Here is a 23,188-nt window from a genome sequence, read left to right as displayed (position 1 = left end):
ACCTGCCCGAGGTCACAGAGCAAACAAGTAGCAGAGCCAGGATTAGAAGCCAGGTCCTCTGATTCCCTGGCCACCTGGTCTTTTCCACTCAGCCGTGCTGCTTTCCCTAAGGAAGCTGCTCCATCTCGTACCCTACTTTCAAGTCAAGATTAAGATTGAAATGGGATGAGCAGTTTATGATATTGCAGTGTTCTATTCAAACGAGTTAATGTTAATGATCTGTGATTCTGTCATAACAGAAGTCAAGGCCACTGTATTTTAGAGTGGTGAAATTACTCCTCCCTGATGAGTAATTCTATTTGGAACTTCCTGAAGACAGTTACATACCTGAGACTAAATTTAATTCAAACTATGACGGGGAGGGGCAAAGATGCTAAACTTCCAATCTTTTCAGGTTATCACCCTTCCTAGCATCTGTTTAAACATGAAACAGTGCTTTTGACAATTAAGCTGCTCAAGTCACCTTTCCATTTTGATAATCCCACTCCCATGCTTCCCTACTGGTTTTACTGTCCCAGGGTTTTCAGGTCCCTCCTCTGCTCATATCCAACAGATTTTTGCCACTCTAAGTATTTTGCACCTTAGGATCACCTCTTCTTGACATTCCAGACAATTCAGTAATATTTTTGGACACTCATACGACCAGCAGCACAGTTAGACCTTGACTTGGGGAATTTAATGTGAGACCTTCCTGTAAAATTTGCTGCTGCCTACCTGACAGCTATGAAAAGCTTCAGAACCAAGTTTGCTCACCATCTGTCTCCCTTCAGGGCACTGAACACCCAATGTTTCAGAGAAAGAGGTCACTGGTGAACCCAACCTGTCTTGTTTGAAAACAATCCTTGTAAAATAATGGATGTGTTCAAAGTGTTTCTTCTTGATCTTTTACATTAATAAGAGCTTCTTTTTATTGGTTGCCCATCCCTTTCTTCAAGTGACTATGCTAGTTATTTCTAAAGGGAGATGCCACAAGCAAAGATTGGCACCCTGGATTTAGCCACTAGAATAGAGGGACCATTTCAGGACAAAGAACCCATTTACAAAGATGGGTCCACGGTGGGGATTCTTGACCTACTGCTCAGATGGATCTGGAAATTTCTCTCCCAGTGGGTTGTAAAATTGGGCAACAGGAAACAGAAAATGAATTGGGAGGAAAAGGCATAGGGAAGAAGGAGGAAAAAAAGAAATGAGATGTAATAACTTTAAAGAAAGAAAAGCTATTTAAAATTTTAAAATATTGCAAAAGACCAGTTCACAATTTATGCGAAAAGGAAGGAAATAATTTTGAGGACATTCAAGTTAACTTGTAAACTGTGGTCTTCACAAGTCACCCTGTATATCAGCTTAATGCTCATTTGTGGATAAAGGTTGAAAATCCACAGTATAGTACGATGTAATACAGTGTGGGGGAACATAAAAGATACATATTGCAGTCATGGGAAATGGTGAGCCTTCCTCCTGGAATCGCTAGATACATTTCACTCCAAGGAATTGACAGGATCAGAATCAGTGCTTAGTCCAGTATCGGGCACATAGGAAGCATTTTTTAAAATGCCATAGAACAACCCTGTTCCTGTGTCGCAGCTCTCGTAGGCAATTCATGTAATCTTTATAACATAGAATTTTCCAGAAAAGCAATGGATTCCCATCATACGGGTAATCAAACACTGAGTCATAATCACTTATAATTTGAAGGAATATATTTAAAGTTAACAATAAATATAGATGGAATGACAAAATCCAGAGCACCTCCCGATGCAGAATGGCTATTTCTGTATTGGATGGCATTTCAGTTTCCTCATCTGAAACCAGAAAATATACATGATGAAGCGCACCAGCGTTAAGACAAATCCCCAAGCAATTTAAAGTTGCATAAATTTATCTTCTCGACCCACTGCCTCCTACACCTGTACTGTATCTAGGATACCGACGAAAACTTCCGAGAACTGCACTGAGGCAGACTTGGGTTTCTGGTATGAAAGAGTTTAATTTATGGGACACCCAGTAGTATCTTCTCCCCCATCACGGGCAAACATACACACCCTCCTTGCCCTCAGATGAACCCATTAGTCATTGATACCAGTGGCAATAAAGCAGGGAAAAGTTTCATAATTAGCAGTACAAAGCTGCTCTGAGAGAGTTCTGAGGCTGAAGATGGTACTCGGCCAGGCTGCCCTAGTCTTGCTTCACCTTTATTTTACCAGAGGATAGGGGGACTGGGACTTGCCTATGGAAAAATCCCTGACCCAAATAAAAATACTTACAGAGATGTTTCACTTTGGGTATCTTCCTTGGTGCAGAACTAAAAATAGATACAACAGATAAAATGCCACTGCCTCGCTTGTCCAGACCCAGATTGCTCAGAGGAACGTAGCCACTCTTGGTTGTCCTAAGCCCCATCTCTTGGCTCTCTGATCAAAGAAGATTGCTACCTCTAGCAAACTAAAGGAAGCTTCAATTATCCAAGCCGATTCAGCCAGAACACCCAAGTCTCAATCTTCACTTGAAAAATTTCCTGGCACCTTCAGTGGTGAGGCTCTTGGTGATATCCCAATCTGAGAACCAGAAAATTCCACATATCCCAAGCTGCTCAGCAAAGGACCAGGCAGAAGGGAGTCCCATTCTGGATTACTCACAACACTTACAAAATCCTGAGCTTTCCTGGGAGGTTTTCCAGCTTTGCAAAGACCTTTTGATTTGTTGTTTGTGTGACCCCCAACGTAGCTTCTCGGTATAATGCAGTTATAGGAATAGGCAGCCTTGAGTTGGGTGGGCCTATAAATGCCACTTCCATGTTGGGTAAGGGAGGCGACTGCCCCTACAGTTTCTTTTTTTTTTCCAGTCTTGCTCACCACAGATCTCTAGCAAGAACTGAGAGTTTCCAGCCAGGCTTTAGAAGACTCAAATTGGGGATTTTTCTGGACTGTTTTCTTTGTGAAGCCTCTCTCTTCCTTGCCCTACCCCACCCCTCTACCTTAAACTCTCTACAACTATTCCATCCCCGCACATAAAACAAAAAGTTGGCACCTGTGGATGGGCACTTTTTTAGCTTCTAATCCAGGGTTATCAAGCTACATGAATGGCCTTCTCTCACGTCCTATGGCAATTTTGAGGTTGGAATCCTCTCAGCCCTCCTGAAAGGGAGCCTAGATCCACGTATTTTGGACATAATTCCCTGCTCCCAATATTAAAAAAAATTCTAAAAGGCTCTTTGGCTTCATTTTGGCAATTTTTCATCCCAAAAATCTTTCTTTAAAAAAACTCACATACCTTTAGGATCCTCTCTCTTCGAGCGACTATTCCAAAACTTATGGTCAGTAAAATCACCACTGTTGCAGCAATAATAGGTTCCATGGGAAGGGCAAATTCCTTATCTGTTGGAAATTCACAATCAGTGTGTTATGCCAGGGGAAGGAGAAGTGGGAAAGGATGAGAGGGTATGCTGAAAGAAGAGGAAGCAGAAAGGGGGAAGGGCAGAGCATTTGCAGCAATACAAAGGCAAGGACAGCAACATTCCAAAATAGACTTTTGTGAAACCTTCTAACTGGTGCTTAGTGGTCCTTTTCATTCCCAGTTCCTTTTTATCTCTCCAAGTTGAACAAGTTGGAGTAAGTTGGTTGAGTCTTTAGCTGCTTGATGTGGGGCTTCTTTGGTCTTTCCTTGCAAGTTGGTTTGGAAGAGAAGTTAGGTTGAATCACCTAGCCTATCAATCAATCAATCAATGGTATTTATTGAATGCTTACTGTGTGCAGAGCACTGTAGTAAGTGCTGGGGAAAGTGCAATATAATAGAGTTGGTAATGTAATCCCTGCCCACCAGGAGTTTATAGTCCTAGAAAAACCTTGCTGAACTTCCTTCTCTGCCAAACATTGACAACATGTTAGCAAGTCCCTTGTTAGCAACACCATCAGTGGTATGTATTGAGCATGCTTAGTTTGGGAGGGGAAGGAAGGGTGGGGTATTCCAAAACTGATTCCCCTGCACTACGTAAGGAGCGGAAAGACCACCGACAGGTCAGAGAGACTTGGGAAGCAGCATAAAATATGTGGGAGTGGAGAGGATGGAAAACCTCATTAGGTGGACATAAATTTGAATTTAGCCAACTTGTGATTGTCCTGTGAATAACAGTAATAATAATAATTGCGTATATATATTGACTTTAATATGATGTCTTTCTGCCTTGTCTTTCCGCTTGAACTGTAAGCTTCTTGAAATCAAGGACGGTATCTAATCGTTACTGTGAACCCGTAGGGGCTTTAATCAATTGACCTAACAATCAATCAATGGTATTTATTGAGCACTTACTATGTGCAGATTACTGTACTAAGCATCTGGGAGACACAGTGCAACAGAGTTGCCCATAATGTTCCCTGCCCATAACAAGTTTACAAGTTATGTTCCCTGCCATAACAAATCTAGAAATTTTGAATAATTATTGACTATTAAACTCTGCTCCCCAGTTTTTTAAGAAGCTGAAATCAAGCAGTCAATTGGTAATATTTATTGAGCACCTATTCTGTGCAGAGTACTGTACTAAGCACTTGGAAGAGTACAGTGGAGTTGATAGATGTGGTCCTAAACCCAGATCTTCCATCTGTTTGCTAAACCTGACTTTTAAAAATATCTGCAAGGAGTACATTCACATCTCTTTGCTTGCCTTTATTTTAGACTTTTGTTTTGCTCCAGTACCCTCAGCCTAGATTTTTTTTTCCATTTTCATCATTTCAAAATGATTTGCAACTCTTGGACAGGATCTAGTGCAAAATAAAACTCTGCTGGTCCTCTTCTCAGTTTATTACATCCCCTGTTCTCCTCTTTCCCTGTTTCAGTTCTCCTGCCACGGGGCGAATTTCTATGGCGAATTTCTAAATGTATTCAAGGATCAAAAATGAAAAGCCCGTGAGGGCTGGCAATGAAGAAGGAAATCCAAAGGCAACTCTAGACAATAAATAAGACTGGTCGCTGGGTTAACAAGAAATAAGAAGAACAAGTAGGTTTGGAATGGCCCCACTGAAAACAGGATCCTGCCCATCTGAATGCCAACTGGCAGAATGCCTGACTGTCAAAAGTCACATTGAACTTGGCTGGGATTGGGCAATGTTTACACCCATTCCTTTTCCCCAGGAGAAATAGCACATACAGCTTTCGGGTCTCCAGTAGGGCTTTTCTTTGCCTCCTGATAGAATAGTTTGTTCCGACATCCTGTTTAGCTGTGTCTCTTTGTTGTGGAGGAAACCAGCAGCTGCTGGCTCTAGTGTGTATCTCTGTGCCTGGTTTTAATGCCATATTAATTTTTTCTATGGTATTGGTTAAGTGCTTACTACATGCCGGGCACCGTACTAAGCTCTGAGAAAGATATAAACTAGTCCTGTTGGACCCAGTCCATGTCCCACATGGGGCTCACAGTCTTAATCCCTGTTTTACAGCTGTGGTAACTGAGGCATGGAGAAGTGAAGTGACTCGTTCAAGATCACACAGCAGACAAGTGGGGGAGCCAGGATTAGAACCCGGTCCTTCTGACTCCCAGGCCCTTGCTCCACCCACTAAGCCGTACTGCTTATCGTGGTATTATTTGTGGTTTGAGTTTTCAAGGTATGTAGTCTCTGAGTGCATTTACTTCTCCGAACACTAAATTACTGTTTAGAGAATCCCCAAACCTCAGCGATGGGCCACTGGCTTAGTGTACCACCTACCCTCAATCAGGTATCCCCAACTGAGCCTCTAAACTATTGAAATACATCCAGACACTGCCCTGCTCGGGGAGGCATTTCCCGATTAATCTCCCTCTGCCCTCCTAGCCCATCAGCTTCCAAAGTACTCATGGATTTATCGGGATAGAGTTTGTTGTTGATTGATTAATTCATTCACATCCATTATTTCTAGTTATTCTCTGAACCTTTTCTATGGACCTGGAATCTATTTATCTCTGCCTTCTCTGTTTAATGCCAGCGATTATGTTCTTCACTCCCTTTTGATACCTCTGAAGAGTTCTGCCCACAGTAAGCACTCAAAAATATTGTCATTACTGATTGGAATAACTGATTGGAATAATAAGGCCTTGAATGTGTACTGTGCTTTTACCTTTCCAAAACACTTTCGCATTACCTATCTCATTTTGTCCTCACCAAGTCCTTGTGAGATGGACAGATATTGCTATCCCTATTTTAAAACTGAGGCCCAGAGCGGTTAAGTGTCTATGGTTGCACAGCAGACCCATGAGGCCAAGAAGCAGTTCTTGTAGTCAGAATCAGATTAAGGAGCATGAAGTGAATCAATCAATTATTTTTTCAATCAATGGCATTTATTAAGCATCTGGGACAATACAATATAATAGAGTGAGTAGACACTTTCCCAGCCCACAACAAACATGAATCCCTAAGTGGAGGAGGCAAAAGGCAGACATCCTTCTGAAGTGTCCAGTGACATTAATCTGTGATTGCAAGAGAGGGCGAGAGGTTGAGCTGGCCTGGTTGCAAATACCCCTTTGGATCAAGACTGGAACATGTCTAAACTTTTCGCCACAGCAAAGGGGGGGGGGAAAGTCAATCGATCAATCAATCAAAGGTAATGACTGAGCATTTACAGTGTTCTGAGCATTGTTCTAGATGCTTGGGGCAGTACAAAACGATAGACTATGTACGTATCTTTAATTATATATTATTTATTTATATAAATGTCTGTCTTCCCCTCTAGACTCTAAGCTTGTTATGGGCAGGGAGCATGTCTGTTCATTCTGTGGAACTCTGCACATAGCAAGCACTCAGTAAATATGATCGATTGAATGACGGAATCGGTAGATACAATTATTGCCCAAAAGAAGTTTATAGATCAGAGAGGGAGACAGGAAATTTCTGGTGCTTTGAATGTCATTTTCACTTTTGTGCAGAGAATTAACTTAGAAACAGAAGCATGAAGTCAGAGGAAGAGACAAGTTCTAGTTTTTTTCTCAGCCATTTCCTGGTTCCCTGTACATCTTCTCATCAGCATGTGATTTCTGTCAGTATTTCTCCTTCCTTTGTTTCAGGCTCTGGCCTTGTTCCAATAGCTTCTGACATGAAAATCTCTAGGCCTAATACTATCATTCCCTGACAGAATTCAAAACCAAGTGTTGTCTATGGCACTAGCCTGTCTAGGCCCAGCCTCTCACTTGCTTAGTCCATAAGAGGATCTTGGCTATTGACACTAGGTTATTGTTTATGTGGCTAAGTTCCCTGCCAGGGATTTTTTGAGAGAAACTGAAACACTCACTGAAACCTCATTTAGGCCAAGTGTATCCTTAAATTCTCCAGAGAAGGCCCCAGTTATTTGAACTTCGATCTGTGACCTTTGGGCATTTTATATTTGCCTCACCTTCTACCCTACAGCACTTATGTATGCATCTACAAATTATGTAGGTACACACCTATATTTATTTGTACTAATGTTTGTGTGGTATCTCACTGTGGGTAGGGAGTGTGCCTACCAATTATGTCATATTGTACTCTCCAAAGCACTTAATACAGTTCTCTGCGTACGGTGAGCGTTCAATAAACACAACTGATGTTGATGAGGATGATTTGAACAGCACTTTTGTCTGAAATGATAATTACCTTGAATGATGAGATGGAAATCCATCTTCTGCAATGTCAAAGTTGAATTTGCTATGCAGGTGTAAGTCCCATTGTCAGATTTCTGGACTGTGGCAATTGAGAGCTGGAAGACTTCACTGTCCTGTTGAATTTGGTGCCGACCTTTCTCCAGGACGAGGATGCTGTTGTTTCTGTACCATGCCATTTGAGCCTGGGGATTGGACTTCGCATTACACGTTAACTGCACATGACTCCCTTCTTCTGCTGTTTGGGTGTCTTCCTCACTCAGGGCAGGAGGAACTGTTCAGCACAACAGCTTTGGTTTAATAGACAGGTTAACAGGGCTACAAGTAATCATTTAGTGTTAATAATTATGGCATTTGTTACGTGCTTACTATGTGCCAGGTGCTGTATTGAACGCTGGGGTGGTTACAAGCAAATCAGGTTGGACACAGTCCCTGTCCCACATGGGGCTCACAGTCTTAATCCCCATTTTACAGTTGAGGTAACTGAGGCATAGGGAAGTTAAGTGACTTCTCCAAGGCCACACAGCAGACAAGTGGCAGATCTGGGATTAGAACCCATTACCTTCTGCTCCCACTACGCCATACTGCTTTCCACAAAAGTGTTAAGACTTTTTTATATCTATCTGCAATATGTAACTTAGTTTATATATCAAGAGGGAGTGCAGTGTACTTTAAACTGGTAATCCCCAACATCCCCTTAAGCCTTGGTAAAATACTTCCACGTTACAACCAACCCTCAACTATTCATGAAATGGAGCCAAGGGAGCATGGATAAATGAAGTTTGCCTATAAACCCAAAATCTAATTTTAGCTGAAAGCCAACCTCAAGAAAGTTTAGAGAAGGTTGAAGCTAACAAGCAGTCCAGTTAATTTTTGGAGTATCATCTCAAGCTATCCTTTCCCACTCTCTGGCTCTGGTGCTAATTTGAAATGAAATGGCCCAAGAGAGAAGGGCTGGAAGAGAAGGAGAAGAAGAAAACCTATATCTAATTCCACACTCGTTAATTAGTTTCCAAACAATCTAGAGAAGATGTCACTGCTTACAGCTCCTTCATTTACAGCGTGTTTCCTCCCTTTGAATGTCTTTGAAACCTTTAACTCTACAAAGACTTCAGTGGAAACATATGAAAGATTCAGAATTGCATCTTTTGCTGTTGGAAAAATGCATAGAATGCCAAATGTGATGCAACTGCCCTGCCTCGGAAGGGCCGGAGAAGACTTGCCTTTAATGCCATAAAGAAGGCTAGTGTTATAAAGTCAAAACCAATGCCTTGTAATGCTAAAACAGGGTATACATTTAGAAATGCTTTAAGTGCTCCTCATCTTAACTCGAAATGTCTCGTCATGGCCTTCCTGTATTCATTTTACTATCGTGTTACTCTGGGTGAGTTGGGGAGTGAGGGAAACTCCTGCTATATCTGTATTCCTCAAAAAATAATTTCACTTTGGGGAACATTAATTAGAATTGCTTTTGAAATGACCTATTTTTCAACCAAGAAGCAATAGATAGTGGGTTACAAGCATAAGACATAGACTGCCACTGATTACTGTTCTCCTCTCAACTCACAAGTGACATTCAGAATCACAGAGATCTGGACCGAATGATCCCTCCGCAGTTTGCAGGTGAAGGTGACCCCATTGTCATTCTCACTGAGGGGCGAGACACAGATATAACTGGTGTTGATCTTGTTTCCAGGTTTCAGGTCCACCTGGCCATCTTCCCGATACCAGAGTAATTCTTCTTCTCTGCTGTGATTGTGAACTGCACACTTCAGGGACTGGATGGACCCAGACTGAGCATCCAGGGTGAAGTTGCCAGGGTAATCATTTACAGTCATGGTTACACCTGGATGGCAGCAAAAAGACAATTTGATTGGATGAAATCCGCCTGTGGACACTGTATTCTTGGCTCTTGATGGAGCCAACGCAAGATTTTATAAGAAAAAAATAACATTTTTCTTTTTAAAAAAAATCAAACCGTGGAACCCAAATCTAGGCCGTAACCATCAGTGGGCCCGATAATCTGTACTAAGGACACCACATCACCATTGAAGTTATAGGTCGACAAAGACAAGGGTTTGACTTACTTGTCTCCCCACAGGGCAGCAGTGAAATCATTAAACAAAGGAATCCATAGGTCTCCATTAGGCCTCTGCTCTTCTGAGCCATCTTCATTGCATATAAACAGGCTCTGACCAGATAGAAGCAAAGTAACAATGAATAGGTTCTGTCCTGAGCTTCATTTAGTTTGTGAGCCCAACCTTTCTGACTAGGGGTTATTAGGCTTTGTGAATAAAGTCCCAAGTGAGTCATTATGGCACCTTGCAGTTTACACAAACCTTCACTGAGTCCAAAGTTCTTTGAACATTAAGGGAACCTCCAATTCCTCCCCTCACCCCCACTCATAAATACAGCAAAGGAGGTTATGAACCCTAGGACAATATCCTGAGTTAGGTGGGGTACTCTCTGGAATGAGCAGCTCTTAAATCAATCAATCAATCACGTTTATGGAGGGCTTACTGTGTGCCGACGATTGTACTGAGTGGTCGAGTCGGTAGGTATGTTCCCTGACCGCGGTGAGCTTGCAGCCCAATTTATCATAAGTACGTTTCTTTCAAAGAGGGTTGATACACAGCCTTTCCATCTTTAGCCCCTCCAATCTGATGAAAACACTGGGATATTTAACATTTATAGGCCATTCCCTATGCCGCTTCCCCTGCCGATGCAGAGAGTTTGCAGAACTTTCTATTCCGGGTCTCATGTGCAAGTGAACACTTTCCCCCTGAGGTCGTCATTGGACTCAGCCTACAGGGCTGAAGGTGAAAGTAAGGAGAGTGGACCCTGCGTTTCTCATCAGCATCTACCTCCACAAGAAGCCTCTTTGATTCCAGGATTCAAAGTTTATCATTTCCCAACTCATGGAATTCCTGGCTGCTGAACCTGGACTTTGATAGAGTAAAGTTAAGCAGTACACGGTCCTGGCCAGGAACTCATCAGAGCCCTTTCAAACTGATCTGTCACAATAACAGTAATCATGCTCTTCAGGATCTCTGATGCAAAGGGACAGTCAGTCAATCAAAGGTATTTATCAGGGACTTACTGTGTGCAGAGCACTGTTCTGAGCACTTGAGCACTCTACAAACAGAATTCTGAATTCTCAGAGGCTGGGTTTACATTTCTCTACATTTCCATATTTCTGAGCGACGGGCTAGGGCATATGGATGGCCATGGCTGGTACTGATGCCTGATTTGGCCCAGTGAGGCACTGGATTAAATATTTTATAGAAGCTCTATTGTTCAAGCTTAGCTGTGAAATTCTGCAAGGGAAGGAGGTTGTTTAGGGCTTAACGGAAAGGCTGTCACCAAGGTGATGATTGGTATGGATTCTTCCTCGCCCCATCTCTGAATGAATGGCTAGCCTCTGCTGGGACTGAGAAGGAAGGGAAGGGAGAGGGCAGCAAAGTTGAGGAGCTCAGCTGGGCTCAGTGAAGAGTAGGGGTGAAACAGAAAGGCTACAAAGAGAGAGGGAAAGTCAATCAACCAATTGTATTTATTGATTGCCTTCCAAGTGTGGAGGACTGAACTAAGTGGATGGGAGAGGACAGAGACGTAAAAGACATTGTCCCTTGTGGGGAAAACCTCCAAGCCGAATTGGGCTTTGCAGGTTCGATTCCTGTGCTTGACCAGTTTTCTCATTTGCCCACGTTTCCCTGCTCCTCTCCCCCGATATCCTCATGGAAAGTCCTTCTGTTGGAGAATATCTAGGAGTGAAAAGCTGCTGGTATGATGCTTGTGTGGCTAGGTGGTGTTGGTTTGGATTTTAGAAACCTAAGAACGATGTAACCCAGTTTTCGCTCCCTGTCCCTACTTCCTTTGCCTCTCTAAAGACATTGATTGGGTTTGCTTGAGGCCACTTTAGGCCTGAAGCTACACAGGGCAGACTTAAAATTGGGCACCGTAACGTGCAGGTAGAAATAGAACATCTGGAGCTTTATGACACTGACTCCTTCCCCTCATCTGCCTGGGTCCCCTAACATTAACATTAACGTTGGATTAACAGATGGTATTGGGGTTTTTTTCCAGTTGCCAGACCTGTCCCCACCCCACCCCAAGTGCCTCCCTCAGTGCCCAGAGTCCAGACAGGCTGGCTGTCGAATGAAGGGGGCAGTACAGAAATCCCAGCACCCCAAGAATGATAGCAGAAGCCAGGCAGACTCTCTCCCCAATCAGGACCACATGGAAATGAAATTTTCTAGAAAAATATCCGGTGAGCACCTGCTCAAGTCTACACTTTTGAATCCCGCCAATCGACTCAAAATATACTAGTTTCAAATCCCCCCGACGATCACTGGAGAGCATGTAAGGCATATTTAGTTTGATGAAGAAACAGATGGGTTCTCTAAAATGTTTTCTGTCTACCATTAGGTTGGGCCTGGGCTGAGCTTGGCTTACGGAACTATAAAGCAGGGCTGGGAGAAGTGTTGAGTGGAGCAGGGCCATCTCCCCGAGCCAAGAGTCGAGCAGGGCTCTGTGCTGGCTGAGAGAATGAGGTGATCCCTCAGTTTCCTCTGAACCCCAAGCAGCAACTGCCGCTGTCTCCGGGGACAGCTTCAGCTCGGCTTCAAGCATTGTCCTTGGGCTGGAAGAGGAGAGTAGTTCTGGGAGAAACCCACCTGGCCTGGAGCATCTTCAAGGGCAGCAGTAGTGCAGAGCCCGTAGCAGAGCAGCCCTGTGTCTGGAGGAGGTGGACAGAAGGGGCAGAAACCCAGACCCAGGTCAGGTCCACCTCTTCTTGGCCTGCAGGCCCGGTCCATTTGCTGGTTTGGGCTAGTTGCCCCGATCCAGAGCAGCCCTGTCAGACCCAGGCCGGAATGGGGCCAGAAGGCAGTGGTGAAGCAGATCTTGAAACAGCACCATTTTGTCATTCGACCCATCGGTGGTATTTACTGAGCTCTCACTATGTATTAAGCTCGGTACTAAGCACTCGAGGAGCTTAGAGTCTAATGTCATCACTATATCATGATACTACAACAATCCTTAGCCATCCATTTGCCCCGACTCTGCCCCAACCTCGAAGATCTCACTTGTAAGTGTGGTCGGAAGAGGATTAAAAAATTTAGAGAAACAATAGTATAGAACAAGGACTCTTCCCTGCATTCTCTTCCTTCTTTTCCACCTGAAAGAACCAGATTACAGTTATCCTGACAATACTGCCTTTGGAAGTTCTTCTCCTGTGTCCTCTTTATAAAATACTCCTCCCCCTGCCCCGCAAGAAAAAGATGGTGTTTCAGGCCCACCGGAATCCAAAAATGCAACCAGTTTGGGTTTTAGAACAGACATAATCTGCATAATTATGCAACTCCTGGCAGCCCTTCCAACTAAAAAATATATAACTGCTCATTATTCTACCTCCTTTTCATAGAGGCCAAATGATGCAGATGCCGTTGCCTGCTTTTCCTCAGCTGCCAGTCAAATGAATCTCTCGTTCCGACAGAATTCGCAGCCTTGCCACTTACCAGGAGAGGCGACGTCTTTGAGGCAGATTCCCTTAGCAACTGGTCTCTGTGATGAGGAATCTCGATCTTTCCTCTCACCATTTAAATGGTCTGAACTAGAATTGTTTTATGAGAGCAGTGTCAAGTGAATAAGGAAAAGGTCAGTTCAAAGTCTGTTTCCTTTTATGGATTTCAGCGTAAAAGCAACCCTGGTCCCGGGGAAGGAAATGTTTATAAGGTGTGACTCTATATAGACCATCAGGTAGGACATAAGCCTCCTAATGAGTTTATGACTCTTTCAAGAGCTGGGCATTCATTGGCCCAAAGATACAGTTTTCATCTTAAAATGAGGTGCTCCAGCTTCAGTCATCTGACAGGGTTATATGAATGTTTGAAATGGCAATTCAGAGGAGTTTGAATTTTATTGCATTCAAAATATTGGACTATGGTCGTGATTAATCAGGCGTTGGTTATTGAATGCCTACTGTGTGCAGAGCACTGAACTAAGCATTTGGGAGCATACAGTTGAATAAGTGAGCAGGCCCCTGGCCTCAAAGAGCTTGCAGTATAAAGGGAAAGAGTGACAGTCAATCAATAAATCAATAATTTGATCACCAACCATATGCAGAGCACTGTACTAAGTGCTTGGGAAAATACAGCAGAGTTAATAGATACAATCCCTATCCTCAAAGAGCTCTCAATCTAGGATGGGGACTTTATATGAGAAGCAGCATGGCGTAGGGGATCGAGCACAGACCTGGGAGTCAGAAGGTCACGGGTTCTAATCCTGGTGCCACCACTTGTCTGCTGTGTGACCATGGGCAAGTCACTTCGCTTCTCTGGGCCTCAGTTACCTCATCTGTAAAATGGGGTTAAGACTGGGAGCCCCATGTGGGACAACCCGACTACCTCGTATCTACTCCAGTGCATAGAATAGTGCTTGGCACATAGTAAATGCTTAACAAATACCATAATTATTATTATATGGAGTCACCAGATGTGGCCTAGAACCCTTGGGGTTTTTTGGGAGGGAGTTTTACCCTTCATAGGATATACCACAAACTCCTCCCGTCCCACTTTCAGCCTTGTCCAGCACTGGAGTGCAGTGCTCAGAACAGTGCCTGGCACTTAGTAAGCGCTTAACAATCCCATAATAATAATTGTAATTATTATTATTGTAAGTCCCCCTCCTGGGAGGCTGATGATGGTATGGACATCTACTTCCCACCAAGCAGCGCGTACCCACCCTTTCTCACAAGTATCCGTCTCTGATAAAAGTGACAATATAATAATAATGTTGGTATTTGTTAAGCGCTTACTATGTGCCGAGCACTGTTCTAAGCGCTGGGGTAGACACAGGGGAATCAGGTTGTCCCACGTGGGGCTCACAGTCTTCATCCCCATTTTACAGATGAGGTAACTGAGGCACCGAGAAGTGAAGTGACTTGCCCACAGTGCCGGGACTCCATCATCTGCCAGGGTGTCCCACCTGGGCACCTGCTCATCAGTTACCCACAGCGGCTCAGCGCTGCCCAAGTCTCCCCTTTTACAGAAGAAGAATTACTGATCGCTCTTCCCTCTGGCTGGAGTCCCTCTGGCACGTGTTTTTCCTGTGTGCTGTGTGTGCTTCCCAGTAAACCTTTTGCTTGTGATAAGTCACATCCTTTCCTGGGAATGGAGAAAGGTGGGCTTGATTTCTTGAAGCACTGTGGTTCAGTGGAAAGAGCCGGGGCTTAGAAGTCAGGGGTCATGGGTTCTAATCCCGGCTCCGCCACCTGTCAGCTGTGGGACTTTGGGCAAGCCACTTGACTTTGCGGTGCCTCAATGACCTCATCTGTAAAATGGGGATTAATAATCGTAATAATAATGTTGGTATTTGTTAAGCACTGACTATGTGCAGAGGACTGTTCTAAGTGCTGGGGTAGATACAGGGTAATCAGGTTGTCCCACATGGGGCTCACAGTCTTAATCCCCATTTTACAGATGAGGTAACTGAGGCACAGAAAAGTGAAGTGACTTGCCCACAGTCACCCAGCTGACAAGTGGCAGAGTCAGGATTCGAACCCATGACTTCTGACTCCCAAGCCTGGGCTCTTTTCCCTGAGCCATGCTGCTTCTGTGAGCCTCACGTGGGACAATCTGATTCCCCTGTATCTACCCCAGCGCTTAGAACAGTGCTCTGCACATAGTAAGCACTTAACAAATACTAACATTACTAACCAATACCAACATTAAGAGAAGCAGCATGGCTCAGTGGAAACAGCACGGGCTTTGGAATCAGAGATCATGAGTTCAAATCCCGGCTCCGCCACTTGTCACCTGTGTGACTGTGGGCAAGTCACTTCACTTCTCGGTGCCTCAGTTACCTCATCTGTAAAATGGGGATGAAGACTGTGAGCCCCACGTGGGACAACCTGATTCCCCTGTGTCTACCCCAGCGCTCAGAACAGTGCTCTGCACATAGTAAGCGCTTAAGAAACACCAACATTATTATATTAATATTATAAAATTATAAGTACATATTATATATTATATTATATAAATATTATGTTGATATAATAATTATAATAATAATAAATCCCACGAGAAGGGGTGCAATGACGGGTCCTGGCCACTAGAGGGCTCTTCAAATCCATCTGGATTGCAAAATTGCAATTTCGCTGGGTCGGTTCTACTTCAGTCGAAAGAGTCGTGTATCCAGCCAAGCGAAAGGATCCCTCATATTCCCAAAAAGGAAAAATGAGGGCGCGAACCCCCACAATGGGATGATACCTTCCTTAGAAGAAGAGGCAAGCATGGCCCGCAGAAATGCCCAGCCAGCTAGCCCCGACACTGCAGATCTGTGCCAGGGTACACGGCTCCCAGGCCTTTTTCTAAAGCATTAAGACTTCCACCATCTCATCGCCCTTACCCGGTTAACTTGTCAGGAGCTATGGGTCAGTGATCCCTGCCAGCTACTCGGTATACTGGCTCCTAGGCCTTTTTCTAAAGCATTAAGACTTCCACCATCTCATCGTCCTTACCCGGTTAACTTGTCAGGAGCTACGGGTCAGTGATCCCTGCCAGCTACTCGGTATGCTGATAGGGATGAAGTTTCCTGTTGGCAGTTTTAGGGTAAATAAAGAGCCTTGCCAGCCATTCCAAATTATATCCCGCTCTGAAGTCCTAGAATCTCCTCACGTGATAATGGGTGTATGAATTTTAACAGATTGAGAGTAAATGATTTTCTTACTACTTTCATCCCCACCCAGAAGTCCCAAAGAGCATTCAGAATCCCTGGATACTCATAAATTTATAGTCCCTGTTTCTCTTCTCATCCAGGCGATTCTCTCTCTCCCTCATTTTCTCTTTTTATAGTATCTGTTAAGCACTTACTATGTCTCAAACACTCTTCTAAGTGCTGGGGTTGATTCAGTTCATTAGTCCTGCATGGGGTTCACAGTTTAAGTAGGGAGGAGAACAAGAGAACTGAGGCGCAGAGAAGATAAGTGATGTGCCCAAGGTCACACAGCAAACACTTGGCAGAGCCAGAATTAGAACCCAAGTCCTCTGACTCCCAGGCCTCTGCTCCTTGCACAACGCCATGCTGCCTTCTTTCATACACGCTGCAGAATGGAACATTCCCAGCTCTGTGAGCACGTGACAAATATTAAAGGGAAACAAAGAATTGCATGCTGTTCAGAGGAATGTCGTTCTTTTAATGGGCTCAGAAATCAGGTTTGGCTCCCCTTCGCATTATCACATTGAATTCCTTTCATTTTTCTTCTATCATATCCTGGGTAATGGCTTTTTCTTTTTTGAATCCCCAGTAGTGCTTTTCCTTACCCGAGAGGACCTTCAATACCTTAGGTATCAAGCATTGGATTACGAAACCATTTCTTTGGTAAATGCGTCACAGTGTTGACCCTGACTCTCTATAAGTATCTCTAAATATATTCAAGAGGAAATAATTTAATCAATGCCAGCAAGCTTCATCATGAAATTACTATAATTGGGAGAATCACTTTCTTAATTAGCTCAAAGCCTTTCATAAATGCTCTCATTAATACGCATAATACCTCTTGAAGAAGGAGCAAGGAGACAGAGATTAACATTTCCATTTTACAAATGAAAAACCTGACATGGAGGCTAAATGACTTGCCCATTGTCACCTCCGGATTTGGGGTACCGACATGAACACAGGATGTATGTGGAGAAAAAAACATAGCCCTAATTACAAATGTCAAGCCTTCTTTGTGTTGAATTTTCTTTAATCTGCAAGTATCTAGTAGCTAGGATTGCCAGCAATTGTCTTTTGAGGAAGCACAGGTTGAAAAAAAAGGAATGGAAAAGTCTTCTACAATAGAAACCCCTCTAAATATCAATCAGTGTGTTCCAAAGCAAGGAGGGTCCAAGAATGAAAGAACAAAGGTTGATTTGCAAACTAAGGTTGATTAGTTTCAAATATTGATCCCATTTGTGGTAAATTGTTCTATTGTACCTACATACATATCTTCTTACTCTATTATCTACTCCTAGCTGTCATTTACGTTCATGTCCATCTTCCCCCGGTTAATCGTAGTTTCGTTGGGGAAAGAGATCTTGTTTAATCATTCTAATTTGTACTCCCAGGTGCTTACTCAGTACAGTGTGGTTCTCAGTAAATACTATTAACTGATTGCCTGCAACCCAGCTTTGTATAACACGTTATTTTTTACTGAAAACCTCATGTTCCCGGTGTTAATTCGTGCTCACAGCCCAGCACAGCCCACTTGGCCCCAGGAATACTATCTCTATAAATAAGCAGAAGCAGCATGACTTGGTGAGAAGCAGCGTGGCTTAGTGGAAAGAGCCCCGGTTTGGGAGTCAGAGGTCGTGGGTTCTAATCAAGGCTCTGCTGCTTGTCAGCTGTGTGACTTTGGGCAAGTCATTTCACTTCTCTGTGCCTCAGTTCCCTCATCTGGAAAATGGCGATTAAGCCTGTGAGCCCCACATGGGACAACCTGATTACCTTGTATGTACCCCAACGCTTAGAACAGTGCCTGGTACATAGTAAGCGCTTAACAAATGCCAATATTATTATAAAAAATTATTGCTTTTAGCTCTACATTCAAAAAATAGGTGTTTTAAATGATTAAGCTCGTGGTCCGCTGGAAGGTGAGCCTCTGCTCGTCCCCGCCTCTGCCCTCTCGGCACCTCCCCACCCCCCCACCCCCGATGCTCTTAGCTGAATGTCCCATTGGACCCAAAGCGTCGTGTCTACCAACTCTGCTATCTTGGTACTCTCCCAAGTGCTTAGTACAGTGTTCTGCACACAGTAAGCGCTCAATAAATACCAGTGACTGATTAAAAGACCACTCAGGTGGCCCCTCTCTCCCTCCCTTGCTTCTTACCCTATGGGCCACTGTGATATTTCCTTGGCATTCTGGGGAAAAGTGGTTCCACTGCTTCTCCCAAGAATAATAATAATAATAATAATGTTGGTATTAATTAAGTGCTTACTATGTGCAGAGCACTGTTCTAAGCACTGGGGGAGATACAGTGTAATCAGGTTGTCCCACATGAGGCTCACAGTCTTAATCCCCATGTTACAGATGAGGTCACTGAGGCACAGAGAAGTGAAGTGACTTGCCCACAGTCACACAGCTGACAAGTGGAGGAGCCGGGATTTGAACACATGACCTCTGATTCCCAAGCCCGGGATCTTTCCACTGAGCCCGGCTGTTCTCCCAACTAAGCCATGCCTAGGGTGTGGGTTTTTCTGAAGAATGATATGTTCCTTCTTTCTGCCACAGCAGCTGCACCATGTGGAAGGGATTTATGGATGCAAACAAGAATGCCCTTTGTTTCCCAAGTGCCTGCTGCTGACATTTGACAAATGGCTCAAGCACTGTGAGTTTTATTGCTTGCGTAGTGGGCCGCATGTCCCTTGGGATGAGGTGATGCCGTTCCCACCAGAGCCAAAGGTATTCAGGCTCCTCAGGGAAATGTCTGTTGAATTTCCCTTCCCGCCCAATTCAAACCCCAAATCTAGTTTGTCCGTGGCTCTGTCAGCGTGTTTACTGAAGCTGTTCTTTAGCCCCATTTCAGGCGCAGATTTTGAAGGATGTCTTAGGCTGCTGACAGTAATGGGTCCCTAGATTTTTCCTTTCTGGCACAATTGTTATTTCAGGAAGGATTTAAAAGTCAAAGGCAGACTGCAGCGTTTCATAGCTCCAGATACCAGGGAGGATACACAAGTTTATGGGAACTACTGGTTTGAACAGTTAAGATTCAGTTTTGACTCATTCCAGTACAATATTCTAGACCCTCGTAAGTTTTTTTCACTTTGGAGTTCCTACTGTAAACTGAGAAATTGAGCTTCTGAAGCCAATAATTGAATTGAAAGTTTTGTTTAGTTACTGTGACTCTTGGATTGTACATGCAGTAGCTAGAGAAGCAGCGTGGCTCAGTGGAAAGAGCACGGGCCGAGGAGTCAGAGGTCATGCATTCAAATCCCGGCTCTGCCGCTTGACAGCTGTGTGACTTTGGGCAAGTCACTTAACTTCTCTGTGCCTCAGTTACCTCATCTGTAAAATGGTGATGAACACCGTTCTATGTGCTGGGGTAGAGGTACAAGTTAATTAGGGGGAACACAGTCCCTGTCCCACTCGGGGTTCATAGTCTGAGTAGGAGGAAGAACAGGTATTTTATCAGGAAACTGAGGCCCAGAGAAGTTCAGTGACTTGCCCAAGGTCACACAGCAAGCAATTGGCAGAGGACCCAAGTCATCTGGCTTCCAGCCCTGTGTTCTTTCCACTAAGCCGTGCTGCAGAAGTGCTCAGTAAATACTATCGATTGATTGATTGACATAAACACAGTTAGGAAGAGAAGAAAGTTTAGAAGGAAAGATGAAGAGTTCAGTTTAAGATGCTGGTAGCTCATCTAGCTGGAGATGTCCCGGATGCAGGAGGAAACGAAACTGGAGATGAGGTGAACAATCAGGTTGCATGATGTAAATCTGGGAGTCATCCTTAGGGGAGGGATTTGAAATCCTGTAAACAAGTAAATTCCCCAAACAAAGGAGTCCAGAGTGAAAAGAGAAGAGGACCCTCAACTTGAAAGACCACCAATGGTAAAGGTCGAAGGGAGGAAACTGAGACGGGATGGTTGGAGAGCATCCAGGTGTGCCAGCGTGATTGGGATGAGTTTTCTTCTTCCACATCTCATTCCTTCTTTTTTTTCTTGAAGGGTGGGGGGCTACAAGCACCGTCATGGGGGTCAGCCCAGCCCAGTGCAGGAAGTGAGGAGGTCTGAAAAGCATTCAGCATGTCTAAGAGCGCATTTTTTTATGGTATTTGTGAAATGCTTACTATGTTCCAGGCACAGAAATAAGCACTGGGAAAGATAGACGCTAATCAGGTTGGAATCTGTCCATGTCCCACATGGGGCTCACAGTCTTAATCCCCATTTTAAAGATGAGGTAACAGAGGCACAGAGAAGGTAAGTGACTTGTTCAAGGTCACACAGCAGACAAGAGGTAGATTTGGGATTAGAACCCAGGTCCTCTGCCTCCCAGGTCTGTGATCTTTCCGCTAGACCACACTGCTACTAGAAATGCTTGGCTCAATGAAGCAAGGTGACTCTGCATGTTTCCAGCCCCAGAATCTGGTTCAAAAGAGCTAAGTGAATCATAATAATTGTGGTATGTGCCAAGCACTGTACTAAGTCCTCGGGTAAATACAAGATAATCGGGTCGGACCCAGTTTCTGTCCCTCATCAGGATCACAGGCTAAGTGGGAGGGAAAATAGGTATTGAATCCCCATTTAACAGATGAGGAAACTGAGGCACAGAGAAGTTAAGTAACTTGCCCAAGGTCACATAGCAGGCAGATGGCGGAGGCAGGATTAGAACTCAGGTCCTCTGACTTCCAGGCTAGTGCTCCCTCCCCTAGACCATGCTGCTTCCTCAACCTCACATCAGTTCTGGGGGTTTGCTTTATCAATAAGGTGTGGGAAAGGTTGAAGCGAGGATGAACATGATCCAACATTTCCTTTCTCTCTGTTTTTATTATACTTTTCCCTCTCTTCTGTCTTATTCTTTCCATCAGGTCGTATGCCTATTTCAGCCTTCTTTTACTCCTTTGTCCTCTGGGCTGACATTTAGTTTCTTAAAGACCCAAATCACTTTCAGATGCTTATCTTTGTTATTTCTGTAGTCGTTTGTTTTTCTTGGAGTGATTGTCTGTCAGTTGTTGTTGTAACTCTTTCCCTCTTCTTCTAGCAGAAAAAGCCCCCAGAATGATTGAGCTGTTGCCTCTTTTATCTAACATATGAGGCATCAAGATTTATGAATCCCATTCAGGAGCCCCAGAGTAAATGAAAACAAAAATAGACCCTTGGTGACTGGAATAATTTTTCTCTGCTGGCTGAGTTCAGGATCAGAGAACATTTAAGCCAAATGCATAACCTTTGCTTTTTATTTATTTGTATTCATTTCCATCTCCCCCACTCTAGACTGTAAGCTCACTGTGTGCAGAGAATGTGACTGTTTATCGTTGTAGCATACTCTCCCAAGCCCTTAGTACAGTGCTCTGCACACAGTAAGTGCTCGATAACTACGATTGAAAGAATGAATGAATGAATGAAGTGGACCCAACACCTCTAAGATGTTGGTCACAGGGGTTCAGTATCCTGGGATCATTTCCTGTGGCAGAAGTCTAGAGATTTCTCCCAGACCTCCCTCTTACTCAGCATTCTGGGGGTATTCCTCTCCTTCCCAGATATAAAACTCTAGGTCTACAGCTCTCAAAATCCCCTTTTCTGGCCAGGCAAAGAGTCTTCTCTTCCTTCTTAGAGTTCAGAACAAGACCCTCCTGGGTTTCTACTAAGGACCGCACTCCCTCAGGGGTACAAAGCTTCCCTCCCGAGGTGGGACGAACAGGCAGGGCTGCCAAAGCAGGTGATGAGTCTGGGGCAAATTGGATGATGCTAAGTGGTCCTCTGGGCTGCAGTTTCAATCTTTAAATGGCTTCCAAACAGACTTAGCCAGTAAAAGCCCCTGCTTCCAGGAACAATTTAGTCTATTTTCCAGAACTGGCCCAGTTTTGCTACACAAACCAGGAGGGATGTTGCTCCCTAAAGTGAAGGCCTGGCTGGGGTAATTACCTTAATTCACCTTTCCCTGGGGACAGCACTGAGAACAACCTTCCCAGACATTTTTACCAAAACAATAAACCTCCTCAACCCTTTAGGTACTCAGCTGCCTCTTTCTCTCTGAGATACTCTGTGAGCTATAACTGGTTGCTTAGCCTGTATTTGCAAATAGACCACCCTCACTTAAAGGACAAGACCTTCATCCTGCCCCATGAATAATCAATCTCTCAACATGACAAGAGAAGAAAGTATTAAATTAACTGGGGAAAAGAAAACAGTAGATTGTTGGCTCTTACGGTGTCTGTCTTCTGTTGTGTTCTCTCAAGTCCTTAGCTCAGTGCTTTACACTCACTAGGTGCTCAATAAATACAATTGATTGATTGATCAGTAAGAGGTGCATCACATGGGCCAATGACGCAAAGATAGACAAAGAAGTAGAAAGCCAGCACCTAATGGGAAGCAGCATGGCCTAATGGAAAGAGGACCGGCCTGGTTGTCAGAGGGTCTGGGTCCAAATCCCAATGTTGTGCCATGTATCTGCTGTGGGATCTTAACTTCTCTGTGCCACAAATTCCTCATCTGTAAAATGGGAATTAAATTCTACTCCCTCCTATTTAGACCGTGAGTCTCATGTGGGACCGGACTCTGTTGGACCTGATTAACTTGTATCTACCCAAGGGCTCAGAACGGTGCTTAGTAAGTACCATAATGATATTATTATTTTGGAAGACGGTCAGAAAAGATGTGGCAGCATCAGTGTCAGACTGTACGTAGACCAAACTGAAGGTCCACAGAACTGCCGTAGTGCTGACCAAACTTCCCTTTGGTTGTTTGACCTGAAATCCACACAGGCGCCACAACTAGTCCTTGAGTGGCTCCTTCTGTAACATTTATGGCCCATACTCAATATTGAAAGACAAGATAAGGTCACAAACTAATAATAATAATGTTGGTATTTGTTAAGCGCTTACTATGTGCCGAGCAC

At 44.0% G+C, this 23,188-nt stretch overlaps 1 protein-coding gene across 2 annotated transcripts; it reads right to left on the bottom strand.

Moving 5' to 3' along the window:
- Window positions 1–1,684: 1,684 nt before the first annotated feature.
- TMIGD1 (transmembrane and immunoglobulin domain containing 1) lies at window positions 1,685–22,567 on the bottom strand. 2 transcript variants are annotated; one of them, XM_007672558.3, is made up of 7 exons: window positions 22,500–22,567; window positions 9,682–9,785; window positions 9,162–9,440; window positions 7,590–7,868; window positions 3,271–3,374; window positions 2,265–2,302; window positions 1,685–1,802 (listed from the first exon to the last, which is right to left on the bottom strand). In XM_007672558.3, the coding sequence occupies exons 2-7, from the start codon at window positions 9,767–9,769 to the stop codon at window positions 1,799–1,801; spliced, it is 792 nt and encodes a 263-aa protein (XP_007670748.1). In that variant the 5' UTR covers window positions 9,770–9,785; window positions 22,500–22,567; the 3' UTR covers window positions 1,685–1,798. The 2 variants fall into 2 exon arrangements, with proteins under 2 accessions (XP_007670748.1, XP_039770340.1); XM_039914406.1 differs by lacking the exon at window positions 22,500–22,567 and having other exon boundaries at window positions 9,682–9,840.
- Between the last annotated feature and the right edge of the window lie 621 nt (window positions 22,568–23,188).

This window comes from Ornithorhynchus anatinus, chromosome 17 (genome assembly GCF_004115215.2).
Source record: "Ornithorhynchus anatinus isolate Pmale09 chromosome 17, mOrnAna1.pri.v4, whole genome shotgun sequence".
Classification (NCBI taxonomy): Eukaryota; Metazoa; Chordata; class Mammalia; order Monotremata; family Ornithorhynchidae; genus Ornithorhynchus; species Ornithorhynchus anatinus.
This window is presented reverse-complemented; position numbering and strand designations above follow the sequence as displayed.

Coding starts and splice junctions, on each gene's coding strand:
- TMIGD1 (XM_007672558.3), bottom strand. CDS start 9,769: ATGAAGATGGCTCAGAAGAGCAGAGGCCTAATGGAGACCTATGGATTC. Junction 7,869..9,161: donor TGTGATTCTGAATGTCACTT/GTGAGTTGAGAG, acceptor TGTGCTGAACAG/TTCCTCCTGCCCTGAGTGAG. Junction 2,303..3,270: donor GAAGAGAGAGGATCCTAAAG/GTATGTGAGTTT, acceptor ATCTATTTTTAG/TTCTGCACCAAGGAAGATAC.